This window comes from Triplophysa dalaica, chromosome 21 (genome assembly GCF_015846415.1).
Source record: "Triplophysa dalaica isolate WHDGS20190420 chromosome 21, ASM1584641v1, whole genome shotgun sequence".
Taxonomy (NCBI): Eukaryota; Metazoa; Chordata; class Actinopteri; order Cypriniformes; family Nemacheilidae; genus Triplophysa; species Triplophysa dalaica.
Genome location: NC_079562.1, coordinates 6,912,246 through 6,931,392, shown reverse-complemented (window position 1 = coordinate 6,931,392; position 19,147 = coordinate 6,912,246). Strand labels below are relative to the sequence as shown.

At 38.8% G+C, this 19,147-nt stretch overlaps 2 protein-coding genes across 5 annotated transcripts in view; both read right to left on the bottom strand.

Moving 5' to 3' along the window:
* Positions 1-1,736: 1,736 nt before the first annotated feature.
* On the bottom strand, positions 1,737-4,604 carry cstf1 (cleavage stimulation factor, 3' pre-RNA, subunit 1). 2 transcript variants are annotated; one of them, XM_056734904.1, is made up of 6 exons: positions 4,481-4,604; positions 3,905-4,089; positions 3,481-3,758; positions 3,154-3,351; positions 2,608-2,998; positions 1,737-2,434 (listed from the first exon to the last, which is right to left on the bottom strand). In XM_056734904.1, the coding sequence occupies exons 2-6, from the start codon at positions 4,071-4,073 to the stop codon at positions 2,175-2,177; spliced, it is 1,296 nt and encodes a 431-aa protein (XP_056590882.1). In that variant the 5' UTR covers positions 4,074-4,089; positions 4,481-4,604; the 3' UTR covers positions 1,737-2,174. The 2 variants fall into 2 exon arrangements, with proteins under 2 accessions (XP_056590882.1, XP_056590883.1); XM_056734905.1 differs by lacking the exon at positions 4,481-4,604 and adding an exon at positions 4,329-4,445.
* Positions 4,605-5,446: 842 nt separating this feature from the next.
* The window catches only part of eif4g3a (eukaryotic translation initiation factor 4 gamma, 3a), a 39,147-nt gene continuing 25,446 nt past the window's right edge, over positions 5,447-19,147 (bottom strand). For 2 of the 3 annotated variants that reach the window (XM_056735267.1, XM_056735269.1), the window contains exons 15-34: positions 18,135-18,254; positions 17,765-17,914; positions 16,522-16,719; positions 16,206-16,352; positions 15,590-15,826; positions 12,874-12,978; positions 12,217-12,355; positions 11,828-11,940; positions 11,494-11,587; positions 11,286-11,406; positions 10,932-11,137; positions 10,220-10,338; positions 9,198-9,370; positions 8,896-9,021; positions 7,529-7,610; positions 7,287-7,385; positions 6,855-7,001; positions 6,681-6,762; positions 6,454-6,600; positions 5,447-6,370 (exon numbers count right to left, since the gene is read on the bottom strand). In XM_056735267.1, the coding sequence (XP_056591245.1) occupies positions 6,189-6,370; positions 6,454-6,600; positions 6,681-6,762; positions 6,855-7,001; positions 7,287-7,385; positions 7,529-7,610; positions 8,896-9,021; positions 9,198-9,370; positions 10,220-10,338; positions 10,932-11,137; positions 11,286-11,406; positions 11,494-11,587; positions 11,828-11,940; positions 12,217-12,355; positions 12,874-12,978; positions 15,590-15,826; positions 16,206-16,352; positions 16,522-16,719; positions 17,765-17,914; positions 18,135-18,254 (2,787 nt within the window). In that variant the 3' untranslated portion in view covers positions 5,447-6,188. The remainder of the gene's footprint in view (positions 6,371-6,453; positions 6,601-6,680; positions 6,763-6,854; positions 7,002-7,286; positions 7,386-7,528; positions 7,611-8,895; positions 9,022-9,197; positions 9,371-10,219; positions 10,339-10,931; positions 11,138-11,285; positions 11,407-11,493; positions 11,588-11,827; positions 11,941-12,216; positions 12,356-12,873; positions 12,979-15,589; positions 15,827-16,205; positions 16,353-16,521; positions 16,720-17,764; positions 17,915-18,134; positions 18,255-19,147) is intronic. The other variant, XM_056735268.1, reaches the window with a different exon arrangement.

Here is a 19,147-nt window from a genome sequence, read left to right as displayed (position 1 = left end):
TACTCTCGTGCATGGCAGCCAATCAGAATCATCCTCAACAAACACTTGTGCCTGCTCCTCCTCTCCTTTCTTTTTATGGCACCTCCTCTTTTTTTCTTTTTTACTGTGCCTCTTTTTTCTCCTCCCAGTTCTATAAAAATGTGACAGATTATTTGTTTCTCTTGAAGCCAATGCAACGCAGAAGTTGGTCAGACAAATAAAAAGTTTAGCATTACAATTACAACCTCGTTTTTCTAACCCATTTTCAATAGCCTTTTCACAAAAGTGAGGTGATTTATAGTTTTAACGGGACAGATTGTTCGGATTCCAGACTTTGTAGTCAAGACGACACAAGTGCCCCAATATTGACCTGGTGGGGTGGGAGCACTGGAGAACCTGAAAGTTAAAGGAGAGTTTGCGCAAAAATAAAATTCTGTTACCATTTATTCACCCTGTTACTCAAAACCTGTTTGGCCTTCTTTGTTCTGTGAAACACAAAAGAAGATAATTTGAGAAATGTCTTTGTGGTTTTGTGTCCATACAATGGAAGTCAGTGGGTTCAGTGTTGTTTGGTTTCCAATATTCTTTAAAATGTCTTATTTTGTGTTCTGCAGAAGCAAGTCATAGATATTGAGAAATGATGAAAGAATTCCCTTAAAGAGGAACTTATAAACCAATTTGAAAACACACAAATGTGTAATTCATTTGATTAATTCACATTAACATAAATGGTTTTATATTCCTTTAACATATACAAGCTTTCCTGTGGCTCAGTGGTTAGAGCATGGTGCTTGCAACACCACAGTCATGGGTTCAATCCCAGGGATTGCACATACTTAAAAAAAATGTATAGTGCAATCACGCCTTTAAGCGTCTGCCAAAATGCATAAATGTGATGTAGAATGAATACATGCCACCCTGTTCAGGCAGTTTTGAGCAAATGTAATCCAAATATGTCATACGGACAATAAATAAGTAAAAATACATTTTTCTCAAGAGTTTTGAAACAGTATGTATTGTGAAAAGTGCTATACAAAACAATATGAATTAAATAATTTGGTGGTAAACTTCCTGTTATATCGATATTCTTTCGAATTTTTGTGCTTCCTCAAAACTAAAATGAAACTAAATTAATGAATAACACGGATCTTAATAAACAATGAGTGGTCCTCACTACAAGCTTAGCTTTGTTAAAGGACTACTCTAAAAGTGTGTTAAGCAAAGTGAAAGGAGGATCTTGAAACTGTTTGAGGAATTACCCATTTGCGTCAACTATTAAGACAATGTATATTAAGCAATTTAGGCCTGATGGCACAGAAAACCATAGTAACACATAGTACCAAACTTTCCAATATCTTGTCTATCTCGAACAGTTAACCATAGTTACAGCTTCTCTAAATGATGAATGTGTCATTTCACCTTTGGTGGCAAGAGCCATGTTTCCATTTAATTTCGTGTGAGCTATCATAAACCACAAATAAGATATACATAGAATACAAACCACAACATATGTAGAAATGAATAGATGCTTTGAAACAGCCAAGATAGAAGTTGCATTGACTAAAATAAAAAGTCAAAGTTCAAAGGATTTTTGTTTAATGAAGTATTTTTTAAGTGGTGCTGTAGTAGTAGTTTTATATGAAAACTGAAAGCTCATTGTAGAGTCCAAGGTTTAATATCTGTGGTGCTCTAAAAGAATTTCAATGCGCATATCGTGGATATGTGCAAAGCCTATGCCAATAATCAAATGACAAAAATTCTCCAAGATCCTTTTAATATAAAACAAAGAGCACATTATTGAAACTGAAAGTAAAAAAAGATTGAACTTTCTAGGCACTTGGCATGTAGCGCAAGTCATCTTACAGAACAAATGCTCTCAATAATATGTACACAACAAATGCCAACATTATATCTCAAGGTATAGATTGTAACTAAATGGGCTTGAATTGAACATGTAAAAATGCAAAAGTGGCACATCTCTAATTGTTATTTGTAAAACAAAACTATCCAACAGTTACATCAAGCTCCTCCAGTCAATTCATAGGCAACAATCTTCTTGACGCCTTTAAAAAATGTAGATGTTAAATTCAAAGCAGTCTTGATGACAAAGCCCGTCAAGTCTTTTGACAACACACTTCAGATATCTGAACTGGGATAAGCTGAACTCGCAGTGATCTGATCTCAAAACAAGTGTCTTAGTCAGTTGTGGTGCGGCGATACCAGAATCGGGCTCTGAAGTCGTCGCTGCAGGTCATGAATCCCGGGTTGGTGGGCGAGTGTACGATGCAGCGCACTATATTATTGTGGCCCAATGAGAGCAAGTTCTTCCTCTCGGCTGTGCGTGAGTCCCAGCAGCACAGACTGATGGTTCGCTCGTCTGGCAGCAGCACGTAGTCCTCCGTGTGGTTGAAGACACCCTGAGTGCGGTGTGTTTGTCGACCGCTGAGCCCAGCGCCTGCCAGAAACGACACACAAAAAGAATAAGGTGGTAAAAGAACAAGCTACTATTAACACCAGGTGGCCTTCATTTAGACAAAAGTGGTATTTCCAGTAACATTTGAGGTTATTGACATTGAACAAGTTTAATGAGAATGAACAGAAATCTTAACTCAACGCCGAGTAGCTTACCTGTGTACTTCACCAAAGTCCGGCCTGTAGAAATTTCCCATAGCTTGGCGATAGAATCTTTTCCGCTTGACAGAATATACTTGGAGTTCTTGGAAAAGACCGCCGAACAGACCTCGGCACCGTCGTGCGCTTTCTCAAAGGTGGTCACACATCGGTTCGACACCCCATCCCACAGCTTGATGCTTCCATCTTTGCTGCAGGTGACGTAGTTGTTAGCGCTGGGATTGTAACAGACTCCGCAGATGGTGTCTGTATGCTGATCCAGAGGGTTGCAGGACACGAAACACTGGAAGGTGTTGACATCGTAAAGGCGCAGGGTGGGGTGCTGCGTGCCCACCAGAAGGAAATCTCCAGATGGGTGGAATGAGATGGAGCGCAACATTTCAGCTTCCTGTGTGAATATCAGAGCATAGTTTGTTCATGAGAAAATCTTTTGTGTGTTCACGACTTTTCAAATACGTTAAATAAACAGCCACGGTATCAGCTATTCATTGCATCAACTAATTTTGCAAATGATTTGTTTAATTTTCTATCAGAAGTTTATACCTGTATGTGCTTGAAGGCTCTTTTGGCCGATGGCTTTGAATAATCAAAAAGTTTAAGGGTGTAGTCACGGGAGCCAGAGGCCAGGATCTGTTCGGTAGGGTGAAAAGATAGACAGGTGACTTCATCCACGTGATCGTACAACGTTCTGATCACTGGGTGGTTCTCCATATTCTGCTGGGCTGTTTCGTTCATCATCACCTGAACCAAGCAGAATTGTCATCAATTTCTTCATTCTAAAGATTTAAATTCAGACAGTAATTCTCACAATTGTCTTGTGAAAACGTGGAAGGATTCAGTGGCTTTAAAAAAGGTATGCTAAATGTTCACCTCCAGAGGCATTGCGCTTTTAGCCAGCATGCGTTCTGTGTCCAGGATCTTAATCGAGGCATCGGCAGAGCCCGTCGCAATGAGCTGGCCATCGCGGCTGTAAGTGGCGACGCGACACGGCCCCTTGTGAGAAGTCACGTAGCAGGTCTCGTACTCGGATGCTTCTGGAGACATGGTCTGCACGTCTGCATCAAACTCCAGGTCGATTCCCACACCAGGTGCCACAGTTTCAGAGCGACCAATGGCGTACTGTACAGCGCTGTCATCGTTCTCCATTCCTGTGAAACCACATTAAAATGTTCATATAAAAACAAACAGGCTCACTCTTCTTGCAAACCGTAGAGTTCATTGGAAAAAATGAAAAGGATAAAAATTGCATCAGCATATTAACATAACCATATGTTTAATCGCTTTCCATCTATACCTATTTTGGCCAGCTGCATGAGCTGCTCTGACGGAGACACCACACTCGGGGGTTTGACCTCACTGATCAGGCTGTTGGCAATGCTCGTGTAGCCATCATACAGCAGCTGGCTGATGATCATCCTGTACAGTTGCTGTCTGTCCTTCAGTGTGGGCTTGGGCCGAAACATCTCTGCTGATTTATTCCTAGAAGGGTTCAACAAGATGTAGATGCTCAGATTCAGGACATATTAAAACTGTTTGTTTTTCCCTGGGCAAACATTGCCGTTTAGTAAGCTGCATACATAGATCTTCAACATTAAAAGCATAACCATGGGTTTATTACAGTAACAGTATTTTAACTATGGTTTGTATCATTACGTCAACTTTCCTAAAGGTTTGGACACACTACGTTGAAATGCGCCAATAATGCACAAAACGCTCACTAGTTAGGCAGCGAACTAGGTTTTGAAACACAGACATGGATTCTTCATGTTATGCATTTGTCGTAAAACAATACTCGTTACGGAAAAGGTCGTAACAATTTTATTTATGCAATAGTCATGGAATTCATGTTGGAAAACAGTTAAAGACTCACCACACTATTCAACAGATACGCTGGTACGCTTTGTGCGTCTTACGTCATGACGCACGTGGCATTGTGGGAATATACCGGATAAATTAAAAGTCCCGTCAAGTTAAATTAAAAGTATCTGAGTGGAAAATGGATTTGAAAAAGTATTAAATACACACAACACCAATAACCACGTCACAACTTAATAATAGTAATAATGATTTGATAAAAGTTGGCTGTTCGGTGAGATTTCGCGGTTAATTTTAACCCGCATTTGTACGTTTAAGTCAGAGATGGCGACATGGAGGCAAAAGTACGGTGGGCGGGAAGTAATAAAGAAACCATGAAATGCAAATGGTCGATATGATGCACGTGATCAGAACACAGCACGTTCGCTTGGAAATTCTGCAACGTAAAATGTGATTAATCTTGACCTCTGCTTTCGGTTTAATTTGGTAATCCCAAGTGTACTTAAAAAAGTTTAATTTTGTCACTCCTATAAATAAAATCTCATTTGAAATATGTGCACCTGTCTTCCCCTCGAATTGTGTTTGACTTATTTTCAAACCAAAGATGAAAAAAAACACATATTTATGAATGAACTGCATAGCGTTTAGAGGCATGTTCATTGATAAAAGATAGAAATCCTCCTCTACATTTTGAGGTTAAACCCTGTCCCTGAAATTCACTTTTTGGTCTCCGGCCCCCCACTTTCCTCTCATTTCCAGCCCTGCTTTCGATAAATGCATTGAATGCATGCATTCGATTTTTATTTTATTGAATTAGTGTATTTTTGTATGAGGCCAGTTTGCCTATTTATTGAAACGAGCAGGCATTGTAAACAGATTTAATTTAGGGTCGCATTAGAGGTTACAGTATCCTTGAAAACAGGGTATAACACCAGATCAGCTGTTCAAGATTCGCATGTAAAAAAAATAGGACAATAGCAAAATGCTGTAAAAAACGTACAAATAAACAACACAGTATCTGTTTATTTTTTAAACATTGTTTCAGTCTTTATTTACAAGCTTTACATTTCCTCTGCAGGTCTTCATTACAAGAACACTTAACAGTGCTGGAAATGTTCAGAGTTGAATTAATTGTTTGCATTTCACCTTTAATGCATACAAGTTATTTGTGAACTATTTTTTTCTTTCAGGATGCATATTCATTTTTATTCTTATTGGGAAAGTTCATTGAGTAAGCCAAAGCAGGTATGGTATTTCCAGACAACCTGAACCAGACAGCAGTAACCGTCTCTATCCTGGATATCCCCCTCAGCCAAGGATTTATGTTTATTTCCTTCAAAGGGGATAATCTTTACCCTGTTTTAAGGTGAATCACGTGAAATCCTGGGTGGCTGCTTACACATTTCAACAAAATGAATATTATTGTTATGATACATGTTCTGTTATTTCTATCAATGTTTTTCTTGCCTGCAAATGTTAAATAGAACTCCATATTCGCAGCCTTTTAAAAAAATAATAAATTAAGAGTTCAGAACCTATTTTTAAGTCTCTTCTTTTGAAAGTAACAAAAAATGTCAAACTTTAAAACAAAAATATTTTCTATATATATGATACAAGTATATATTGTTCCCTCCTGTTGTAGAGTTCCAGCTCAAAATGGCCAAGTGTTTGAAAGTCATAATGTAGAGGACTCTGGCCATTCCTAGGGCTAGACTTTCATAGTCTGGGTTCAATGCTTGTGTCAGTCATCTACAGTATTTGTGTCAGTTATCCTCAGATTCCTCCTCCGCCTCGCGTAACCAAGTGAAGAAGGTAGTGACCGACTTTAGTGCCACGCCTTTTCCCTGCTGCTCCGCTGGGTCCGTACATGTCTCCCATTTATTGAAAGCGTCCTCCGAAATAACATCCTCATCATAAAGACAGTCAAAAAACATCCGGAGCAGATCTGCAGAATAATCCAGAATAATACGTTAATTTTATAAAGGTTCAAAATGTGCGAAGATATATAAAGACATGATGTCTACACACTGGGTGGTTGATCCAAGGCAACGATCAAATCCTGAAGAGCATAAAGGGCCTGAAGCTGTCGCTCAGTGTTCGAGTCAAAGTACTTGTGTAATATAGGCAGATGTCTCTGGATGACAGCGGTGTCCACTCTACAGGAAGTGCTATCATCTGAAAAAAAATGTTTGCAAAGAAAGTCATTCAATTAAATCGTATCCCAGAAGAATATAACAAACATGCAGTTTTCTTACCTGTAACTGCTGCCTTACAAACAGCTGTCATTAAAGCTCTCAAAAACAGAGAGGAACTCATCTGAGATTCATCCAAATTAGCCTAAAAAGAAATTTACAGAATAGGTTTCAAGGTTTCTACATATAGAATTCCATGTTTTTAGCCTGTAAGCTTTACAGAAGACTCGGTCTCACCTCGATCCAGTCGAAGATCTGCTCATCATTGGTCATGTCCTCCAGCAGGAGGTTCTCGAGTTGTTTGAGGAACTCAACAGGGTTTAAACTGATCTTATCCGGAGCCGAGGAGTTAGTGGAACAGTCTTGCAGTGTGAACTCTAATTTCTGCAGAGTAAAGAAAAAGATCTGATTTATAATACATTCTGTATGTTTGTGCACCTGCAAAGTTATTAGGGAGTTCTTCTCAAAAGCCTCTTTCAACGGATGAGAAAAACCTGTACGCTATCGGAAATAATTATCTTAAATAGTTTCTCACAGAACCTCAAAGTAAATCAAATGAAATGGTCATGCATTGTTGAAAGAGAGTAGGTGATGATTGTATTGTGTTGTTTAATCCCATGTTGTTTATGCAGATTGAAAAGACGGGGGTTGTTGGCTTTGCCTCCTCACCTGCTGTGAGATGAAGGCAGTCAGATCTTCTCCCTCAGGCAGGAAGTCGCCCCAGTTAAGCCCAGAGTCTCTCCACAAGTCTCCAACTTTCCTATGGCTCTTTATTTAAACCAAGAAGCCACGTAAATGAACAAACGCAACAATAAAACTCCTTTCGTTTCAAGTGGTGAGTGTATATTAAAAAAAGATAAATTCTTACAGCATCATGCAAGAGCATCTACGTCCACTATCATTGAGCTTACCATTTGTTTGCATAGTAGGTGCAGTATTTGAGAAAATAAGATGGCAGCTCTTCCCGCGGGGAGTAGCGGTTTACTTAACTCGCTGCAGAAACAAAACAAATCTTCATTAGATGCTAAACTGAATCCCACTGACAGCTGTGCTCGGCATGGGCCCGGAATCACTGCATCTACTGTGCACCGCCAAACTGTTAAAGCCTCAGTACTGAGAAACAATTGTCTGCTGAGCCAAATCACTACTGAGTGTATATTTATTTATTTACAGTGATAAATTCTGCGTTTCAATTTATTGGGGGAAACCAGAGGGGTTTATTAAAAAAATAAGATTTCTTTCTTGTTCTGTTTTCAAAGGTTGTATTTATATTTCTTCTTCATGTTTTTTCTTGTTTACACATGTTTTTCTGGTACAAATCCATATAGATGTCTTTCATAATAGCCATACAATTTAAAAGCCAAATAACCCCAATATCTTTTCATAATTCTCTTTCTAAGTTTGACAAGAGAGGAACAAGCATTGGAACAAAAAGCTGAAAAGCAGAGTTTGACCTCATACTGGAGCTTTAACAGTGCCTACATTTCCCAAATAATTCAGTAACACTTTGCAATAGTTACATTTTTTAACATTAGTGAATTGGCTAACATAAACTAAAAATGAACAATACTTAAACAGCATTAACTAATACTTGTTAAAAATCTAAAATTGTTACAGTTATAGTTAAAATGAAAGTTTACAAAATGAAAAATCTGTCATAATTTACTCCCCCTCATGTCATTTCAAACCTGCATGACTTTCCTTCTTCTGCAGAACACAAAAAAATAAATTTTAAAGAATGTATTTAACCGAACAGTTATAGCACCCATTCACTTGCATTGGTTTTGTGTCCACACAACAGAAGTGAATGGATGCCGATGGTGTAACTTTCTTAAAATATATTTTTTGTGTTCTGCGAATATGGCAAGACGGCGAGTAAATGATGACCGAATTTAAATTTTGGGGTGAACTATCTCTTCAATGCGCCATGAAATAACATGAATAATTGTATTGACAATAACTAACACTGGCAAGAGTTAATATTGCAGAAAAATGATATTGCTAATTTGTTAGTTCATGTTAGTAAATGCATTTACTAATGTCAACAGATGCAACCTTATTGTAAGGTGTTACCAATATTCATTTAAAGAGAGATTCCACCCAAAAACCAAAATCTATAAACATTACAAACTTTATAGCTGCATAATTATTTTTCAATTCACTTTGTAACTGGATTTTTGGGGTGGAATGAACCTTTATCTCAAACGACAAAAACAACAAACAGACTCGACTAATGCCATTCCTATCCGAGTGTTTACATGAGCAGAGGAATTCTGACCTGAACAGATCTCTCATAGCAATTCCTCCCTCTCTCAACAAGGGGCTGAGCAGCTCAGCCAGATAGAGCCAGATGAAGGGAATATCAATGGCCATATCATCAGCCTGTTCCAACATCTCTGAAAACCTACAGAGTCAAGAAATACAAATCATTCAACCTTATTGTAACAGTCAAACATGAATAAGGCTTTATAACACACAAGATACTATGTACTATATTCAAAATGCATCAACTAATATAATTGAAATAATAAAGTTCATGTTACGGGAGAAACTTGTATTTACTATACATTATATACTCACCCTTTGTAGAGTTGTGAATGGGGCAGGATGCCCTTCTGAATGAGCTGATAGTAAAGCAGCCCAATGTGTTCTCTGGCTATCTGACTGCGCTCTAATGTGCACTCCAGACCCACACGTACAAACGCAAACAGCAGAGAGGGCTGTTCAATCTCCACTACACACTGCACCGCTTCCTGCACATACACATAGCACACAAGGATTAATATAATTGCATATTTGAGGTCATGGCTTCACAAGTTTGCCGATTCCAGTAATTCCACAAAAAAAAATGACATTCTGGGGAATTCCATGCTTCGAACTTTGTTGCATCAGTTAAAAAACGCTCTTCTCTTCCAAAATAACAATGCCCCTGTGCACAAAGCGAGGTCCATATAAAAATGATTTACTACAAAAAGTTCAGATCCGAGCACCACTGGGATGTAGTGGATCAGCGAGCCAGGCCCGTCAACTATCATCAGGGCTTGACCTCCCTGACGCTCATGTTTCTTTGAGAACATTTACTGTCAAAAACATGTCAGACAGCACTTCTCTCCTCCCTGTGCTGCTATAACAGCTGGAATCTATTCACTAAATAAGGAAATATGGATGTAGGGAACCGCTCTTATTTAGACACAAGAGCATCAGTAAGTCAGACAATAATGTTGTGACCGAATGACCAATAATTGACGGAGATATCAATACAGTACTTTTGGCCATAAAGCATATATTTATACAAGAAACTCGCCCTGTAATGTACCTTTCAGTTTGCTCTTTTAACAGTTTAAAGGGAATGTTCACCCCAAAATTCTGTCATCACTTACTCGCCTTCGAGTTGTTCCAAATCTGTATAAATTTGGTATATGGAAGAATGCTTGTAACAAAACAGATTTCATCCCCCATTGACTACCATAGTAGGAAAAAATACAAAATGGTAGTCATTGTGACCCAGAACAGATAGAGATTTCGAACAGCTCGTAGGTGAGTAAATAATGACAGAATTTTCATTTTTGGGTGAAGTATCCCTTTAACAGGTTTTTTTTTACCTTGTAGTCATTAATGTGTAGAAACTCGTCGATGATAGATTTGGATTTCCTTTCCATCTCCTCTTCAGACAGGACGGGCTTCTCTGAAATAATGGTGACTGGCGGTTCTGGTGTCACTTCTAGGCAAAAGGTCCATAATTCAATATTATAATATTGGCCATAAATATATTCAAGAACTTTATTGTCATGCTTGCAATGCAATGCAATTCCTTGTCTGATCAATATGTTTTGTATGAAAGTGAGTAAGTTACACATTACATCGCAGCGAAGGTTAAGAGATTATTTACTATTTATAGATATGCGTTTAGGTAAAATTACCATTTTTGTCTGAACTAGTAACAATATTTCTACCAAAAAACAACTGTTTCTATTTGCATTTATTTGCAGAAAATGAAAACTGGAGGTGAAAATAACAGAAAAGATACTCTGTATTTTTTCAAACTATAAATACTGCAGAGAAAACAAGTTTAAAGTTACTTTTAAGCAATACAACATGTATTAAGGAAAAGCTCAAAAAACATTTTTTATGTGATAACCTCGATTTTTATCACAGTTTTGTCATGCCGTCACATCACTGTTTCACATCGCTGTTGTATGACTTTAAAGTATGTCACTCCTGAGGTTTGATTTGTTGTAATGTGTTTTGAGATTGTGTATCTACATCTGTTAACTTAAAATTTTCTAGAAACATCAAGTGCGTGTCTTTTCTCACCTGTCTCTGTGGCCCCGCTGTTCTCCGTCTCTTTTTTGTCCTCCGAGACGCTGGCCTTGCGGTTTGTGTTTTGTGAGTTGACCGTTTCCTCAGGGTTCACATTGTCTGTTTGCTCTTTGGTGATATCACCTTTGCTGTAAGGCCCTGTTCGGGACGGGCCCAAACTCAAAGGCTTTTCGCTGCGTTCACGACCATTACTGCCGCGTCTGAGACACAATAAAAATAAAGCAAACCTTTAATGAGAATTACATCTACCTAAATAAAGATGTTCTACTGGTGATAAGATTCTGGTGATCATTTTTACAGTAAACTTGACTTTGAAGTTCAAAAACAATTTTGTGTTATGTTGGTTACCTTCCCAGTGTGCGTCTGGAGTCAGAATCGGGACTTTGTGATGGGGGTGGGCTGGGTTGAGCTGTGGATGGCTGCAGTGCTGAATATCGGTTCAAGGTGTTACCGGCAGGACGCGTCACATCTGTAAATCACGTGAGTAAATGTAAAACTTCTTTATATACATTCAAGTTAGGCTTAAAGGTCCCAACATTAGTGTGTGTTTCCTCACTAGAGTCACCAGAAGCTTTGGCTCCACCACTGCTGCCCTTTATCCAGTTGATCTGAGCGCGTGGTCCCAGCTGAATCTTCTCATCGATTTGAGGCTGTGTTGTGAGATTGATCGGGGTTAACAGAGGGTTTTAATTCCACATCACTACAGTATATCACAAATACCACGTCGCCTTTAATATTTCAACCAGCAGGAGGCAGCATAATGTCTTTTGAATGAAACTTTGTTATGACACTGCAGATTTCCGAAAGTCACTTTCTTAAAACATTGATCAGTCAATAGATCATTATTTTAAGAGTGATGCTTGAGCGTGTGTAGTTATCCATCTCATCACCTTGGAGATCTTGGGGATCTTTGTTGGGTCAATGGTTCTGTTGTTCTTAGTGGTGGGCACCATGTTCCACGTCTCGTCTCTCTGCGAGCGCTGATCCCGCTGATCCCGCTGATCTATAACCATGACAACAGGACAGCGTGTTAAACAAATCGCAATCGGAAGCCAACCACATTACTGCTGGTCATATAAACAAACCCAACAGCTTTAGAAGCAAACCTTGTTATCCATTTACTGTAAGTGTTCTCCTCTATCAACAAGCTTTCTTTATTTGCCAAGCATGCTATTGTCCATGCATGATGTTCATACTAATGTTTTTAAGCTACCTTTTCCCCATTTTAATCTCTGAATGTACTGTCCTGTTATATCTGAAGGAGTGCTGTGGATCTTACCTGGTCTCCGCTTCATGTCTTTAGATAGAAGTTGCTGTTGAACCTTTCTCTGCTCTTCCTGTTCCTCCATCTTGGCCTCTTTATGAATCTGCTCTATGGTTTTAGGGCCCTGGTCTGCTCTCCGGGACACCCAGCTATGCTGATAAACACACAGAGACATCAGTGTGAGACATTGGGTCATTAATAAACATGGAATGCCTTGCATTACAAATGATTGTTTCCAAACAGGTTTCCCACAACTGCCATTGGTCAATAAAACAAAAGATCCCTCCCCAAAATGACACTATTGGTTAAGGCAGAAGTTGACATGTTGATCTGCTCAAGCAAATAAACGTGTCGTCAAAGCGGAACAGAATGAAACTATTTAAATTTCTCTGGAACTAAACTCACAAACGGTTCACATTAAGCAATATTAAAACAAAAATTTTGGAGAGAAAGATTCAAATATAACTTTTCATTTGTATTATACTACTGTACTGTAGTGCTAAAGGGTTGATAGATCTAAAGCATCGCAAAGGCAACGTCAGCACACAGATGTTTTTAATGCTTTCTTTTGCTTGTACTAAAACCATGCATTTATAAACTTTTGGCAGTTGTTATCAGCTTGTCTCTCGACGCACGCAAACGAAGCCCAATCGAAATCCCGGCGGCACTCACCAGTCTCTGATCTATCACATCCTGTAGCATGAACCGTATCCGTGACGACGTCTTGCGCTCTTTGACAATTTTCTCCATCTGGTTGAAGTACTGGTCCATGCGGGGCTATTCAAGGACACAACGGTGCATTGGTTATGAAAAACACATCAGTGGACTAGCACAGACTCTACGCTAACAGACTTCAATTTTCAAACAGCCACTTTCTAACACATTTGTCAAATTATTGATTCAAACGAAGACAGATCTTTTTTTAACATTACAGATGATGGACAGTCATATAGCACAGACTGGTCTGTCTGTCATAAGCTAGAAGCTTTATGGAGATGTCATAAATCTAAAAATAATGTTTTGAGGTGAGGAACTGCTGCAATCCTTTATCATCAAGGTCAATAAACGCAAAACCTACTTCCTCACCAGACAAGCTGAAAGATTCCTAAAGCTGCAGCTACAAGGTCAGAGAGAGAGAGAGACAGAGAGACAGAGAGAGAGAGAGAGAGAGAGAGAGAGAGGAAACCATTTTCATTTACCCTCTTGCCTAACTCTGTGCACCAGACTTCATGGCAGTATGTTCGGCACAGCTGGAAAGCATTTGGTCTGTGTGTGTACAGTGTTCAAAACTTACCCACCCCTCACATTATTTCTTATTTTTTTTGTATTACAAGGTGACTTGCAAATGTGTTTTCTCCTGCTTGAATTCTCAACAAAATGTCAATTGAAAGTACATTATTGAAATGTCAAAGTATCGTCAGAATCACATTAAAAGATAAAATCACCATTATGCAATTCCGTGAGAATAAAGAGTTGTCCTTGAAACTTTAAAAGAAAAGGCAGGCGAATGGTATAATACAAGACAAAGGCAAAGCTTTGGACCTTCATCGAAACACTATCAATTTCATTTTTAAGATTGGGTCTAAGAATTCGAGAACGTAGCATGGATATGTTTAGAATAACATACAACAGTATTTAAATGTAGCATGTTTATATGGAAATTTTCTGTAGGCTGTAAACTGTTCTCCTTTCCAGAAATGTCAAACTAAATGAAATCAAATTGCATCTATCTGAAACATTTTCATAGCAGCTTTTCGTACACATTTCATTTTCTGTTATTTTGACCCGTTTCTTCAGTTCATTTTCTGCCAATAAATGCAAATAAAAACAATATTTTTAGCTGAAATTTGGTAGAAATCTTGTTAGTAGTTCACACAATAAAACTAAAAGAATAATTTTACCTAAGCACATATCTGTAAATAGTAAATTCAGAAAAACTGAAAATGTTTTTTGAAATTGTCTCTAATTTTTTTCCACAGCTCTATGTACAATACATTCAGTTGCCGTAAAGCAATCATTCGTGTTGCACAAAGCACAAAAGTGATGCTTCCTGAATTGGTACTTGCAAGAATTAAACCAGCAGCCTTCTAGATATCAGCATTGTTTTTCCGAGACTACACCAAACCACCAAAATCCCACAAAATCTAGAGACCAGTCAAGTGTGCTGAGAAACAATACAATTTCATCAATCGCACTCTGGCCTCTTTGGGCTTGAACAAGCCATAAGTCACATCTTGGGTTTGATAGAAGCTGTATGAAAATCTTAAAATCTCTTTTAAAGAGATCATTTGACACGGCTAAAACAAATATTATCGTTTGTTTAAGATGTAATGCAATGTTTATAAACGATTTAAGGTTCAAAAACACTGTCTTTTCCTCATACCGTGTATGTGTGTCTCCTTTTTGCCCCGCCTCTCTGAAATGCGCAGATTTTTTAAAAAGCTAATCGCTCTGAAAAGCAAGATTTGCTATGATTGGCCAGTTAACCAGTGCGTTGTGATTGGTCAAATACTGCAAGCGTGTGACGAAAATGTAATGTCCCTTACCATATTTGGAACATCAGGTTCCAAAGCAATTGTGCTGACAGGTGCGCTCCCCTTACTCGGTATACATTTGGGCGATCTTAGACAAATCATACCACGAACCGATGTAGATTTGTGGAGGTGTGGTTTCAGGCAGGTCTGGGTGAGCATTCACTTTTAGATAGAATGCATCTTTTGTTCTGACCCTTTAATATTTGTGATTTTACTTGTCTAATACATGCATGGTCAACTTATAGCACACCAAAGACACAGAAAATCCTGCCATACGAGCCCTTTGTAAATTGAATTCAAGCGATTTTCTCGGTATATAACAGCTATGTTTGACTGAACTCTGTTTCTCCCTCCATGTGTATAATAGTTAACACCCTACAGCATGAGCTCAAGTCACCTGCTGAGTGCTACACTTCTAGGGCACTGAGCCGATTCATTACTAGCTCATTTTAATATAGACAAATAAATAACAGAGGGGTGCTGAAAAAATAACAAGAGGACCACTGTGATTATGTGGTTACTTAAGCATTCAACTGAAAAAATAGATCCCTGAGCTTTTGAGAGTCCACCGAAGCTAAACAAACTTATTTCTCAGCCTTGGACAAACTAGGCCATCGTGCATACAAACATTTTGGCCAGAAAAAGCGGCAGACTAAACTTTATGCTGAGAACCACATGCTTATATAAGCCAAAAGGATCATGGCCATATTATGTTACTTCAACAAAACAAAAATTCAACCTTGAATGCACTTGCAGTTTTTCAAAAACTGTCTAGTGAACACAAACTATTTTTTTACCACTTATAAAAAACAAATCGATATGGTTCCCCTATAATAAACTGTTCTGCAAATTACCTTGGCCTTCTCGAAGTCAAGGTCTTTTCCGATGGTGCTGAGGAGTCTACAGAGGCACTCCAAGCTCTCGCCATCATGGTGTTTAAGCAGCTTGACCACGCAATCATGCATGATAGGTTCTGTCAACATCTTGAGCTTGAACAGCTCGCCGATGAATTTGATATTTCCAGTGGAGCGTCTGCGGGCTTTATCCTTTGCTTCCTCAAGTTCCTCCTGTAATCTTTCCTTTTCTGCAGGCTGAGAGGAAATAAGTTCGCATTTTATTTGAATCCCATAATTCTTTCAATGACATCTTTATAGAAATCTGTTCCTGTAGCTCATTTAGCAAAGCGTGGCGCTAGTGATGCCAATATAAATTGGATTTGCAGGGACTGCCAGGATTTTTAAGAGATTATATACTGACTGCACTTTTAAGTCCAATTTCATGAACGTATCAATCGAAATAGAGAAAATATTTGAAAAATATAACCATAAAATGTATGTGCTTCAGCTTATAAAGAGAATACTTGTAATACATATGTAAATAATAATCACATCTCAAAAGCCAAAAGATATGAGTATTAATAGCCAATAGCGTTTCTAAAATTAGTCTGATAATGAATAAAAGAATCATTACTGATGTGGACAAATCCAGCTCCTTTTGTTTCCTCTCCAGCACAACGTCATCCACTTTGTCCCTCTCAAATTCCTTCTGACAGCGGTTCAATAGCAGCTTCCGGAAGTTTACCGAAGTACTGGGTTTTTCTGACGTGGGCACTTTAAGCTATAATAAGACAAAATTAGAAAGGATTAGCCATGACGTACATAAGAATACAAAGCGTATAACGAAAAGACAAAACACTGTTTGTAAATTTAGTATGGTGAGAATTCAAGTTTTTGTTTTTCACTGATTATTGCTTGTGAACTTGTGTCCATTCCTGCTTGGGACGTACCGTGGCCAGACAGCGACACATGTTGGCGTAAGCCTCGGAGAAGCTTGGCTCATCGATGGCCTTCTCAAACACAAGGTCGATGATTCCTTTGAGCCTCTCCTCTGTGTCGATGGTCAGATCCGTCACTTGTTTCATCAGCTGGTGGAACATCTGAGGCGTGAGCTTGTTCAAAATGCTTCGGACTTTCCTGAACAACTCCTGGAGTACCAGAAAAGCAACAACTTTAACTTTGGGTAAAACAAAGACCCTTTCTGAAGAGCAATGAAACAAAATAGAATAGTTCTTTAAAAAGAACACAAGCATGAACTCACATAAGCGTTTTTCTTCATTGTAACCGTTTTAAAATTTATACATTTTAACCCAAGATTTTGCTTTATAAGAGGGAATCGTATTCAAGCAAACTTCCTGTAAGTGTCAAAACTGAAAACGGCCTTGTTACTGAAATTTCAACTTTAATTGACACCAGGTCCAGCGAATGCCAGGTCCTGGAATGTCGTTGACGTCATTGATAGGGGTGAACACTGTCTCCACAGAAGAATAACAACGACTACTTCTCTAACCCCACCCACTGGTTTGTGCGGAACCAGTGCGCGGAACCAGATAGAGCGAGCAACCAATAAACATGCCGTTAAAGCCTGGTTGTGGAAGAACAGAGCCGCTGCATAATCTCCCTTCGGATTCCGACATTAGTAATGCGTGGTTGAAGTTTATTTTTAAAGACGTTCCAGCTCACGTGGGTAAAACATTGTGCATTTGCGCGGATTTCTTTGTGAACAAGGCCCAGGTCGACGCTGGATTTGGGGAGAGACTAAAATTAAAAAGCAGTGCTGTGCCGTCAATATTTGATCCGACTGGAATGGTGCAGCAATCTTATGCGAGTAAAACATACATGTACTATACGTCACTCTTGCTTTGTTAGAGATCGCTCAATATGTCCTGAAAATGTGTAACCTAACATTTCGTGTCTAATCAAACTCATAGAAGGCTCCAACTAAGTTTACTGAGCAAACAGCTATCCAATTATAGCAGTGGGCGTTTACTTCAAAGTCTTAAATGCGGCACGCCCCGTAAAACCGAGCCAATCTCAAAACCCAGGTAGAAAATAGCCTATTACTTATTGATTTTGATGTTTTTGAATGTAAAAACCATGCAAACGACAAAAGTCGACCTCATACAACAGTTAAAAACTATAAAAAAGGCCAGTTCACGACACTAATGATGATAAAACCACAGGAATCAATACCTGGGTTTTCAGGGTCTCCGGGTCATCCACTAAGCCTTCTCGCTTCATTCCAGGCTTCCAGGCGTTCTCGGACTTCTTGAGCTGGACATCGTGGTTGACAGAAACGTTTACGATGATCTTACGTGGTGGTAGCCGTCGCACATTTGGAGGCTTTGGAAAAACAAGAGGGAAAACAAAAAGTGGAAGAGTTAAACAACAGCTTTTCAAAAAGTTCACATAACACAACACAAATCACATAACACAACACATAATCTTTATTTCAATAATATACAAACATGGTTTCTTTTTATATAATAGTTGTAACTTCATAAGAATACTAAGGTGAGTCCCTGAGACCCAAATTCACATAGCGTGTTCTTTTAAAACTCACCGGAGCTCCGCGTCCACTTGTGATCTGCCTGCTAAAATCTGCAAAAGCGGGAGTGAAGTCAGGACCCCTGGAAATCATCCTCGGGTCCACAGTTCTCAGTGGCAGTTTGTTTTGGTTCATCTGAAACAGCAGACACAATATTTATGACAGCCAGCAGGGGGCGCGTTGAGAAACAAACTCAGTATCATGAATGAAACACCAGCCCTCTCTCCACTCCCTCATCTGTTGAGAAGCTACAGTACACATATTCCAATCTGAATGTTTAATCGCAACCTTTAAGAAGTAACTGATCTCATATCAGCCAACACTGTTAGCACATCTCTACAGCTCTGAGGGAAAACTATCTGTCATGAGACCAGCTCCATGTACAGTTTATATACCAATAACATGTTGAATGTACACTCCAGACATCTTTTGACAGAAGGAGCAAAAACATCCAGAAACAGATGTGAGGGAGTGTGCATGCAAAGTGGCTCTAAACTTGGAACTGAAATGGCAAACCGAAAGTACAACGTGTGCAAACACGACAAACAAGTCCCTTCAGATGAAACCGAGAAAGCATATAGAAATTGTGCTTTAAAATACATTGATCTCATCTCCTGAACTTTCTCAAATCTACTGATTTGACCAGAGATGTTATAAAAACAGGGCAGAGCATTTATCTTCTTTACACTAAATGAACCCAACTGCCAAGTGTGACATCATCGTAATGCAATTTTAATGGAAACAGCATGTTGAAGAGTTTCACAGCAGCGCAGGCACAGCTGAAGTTTACAAATCAGGGGAGTGTACAAGACTTTTCAGGGTTTTAACACAGCAAGAGGAAACTCTGCATGTATTTGCAGTATTTAGGGAAACTTTGGCTTTTTAAACTTGAAACTGATATAGTATTTTTATGTTCCCTCAGAATCCTGGGATGTCTTGTTCCATGTTTTACATTATTCGTACTTAACAGATGCTTAGTTAATAATCCTGTGAAGTCAGGTTTCGGCATGTCACACAGTAGTAGTACA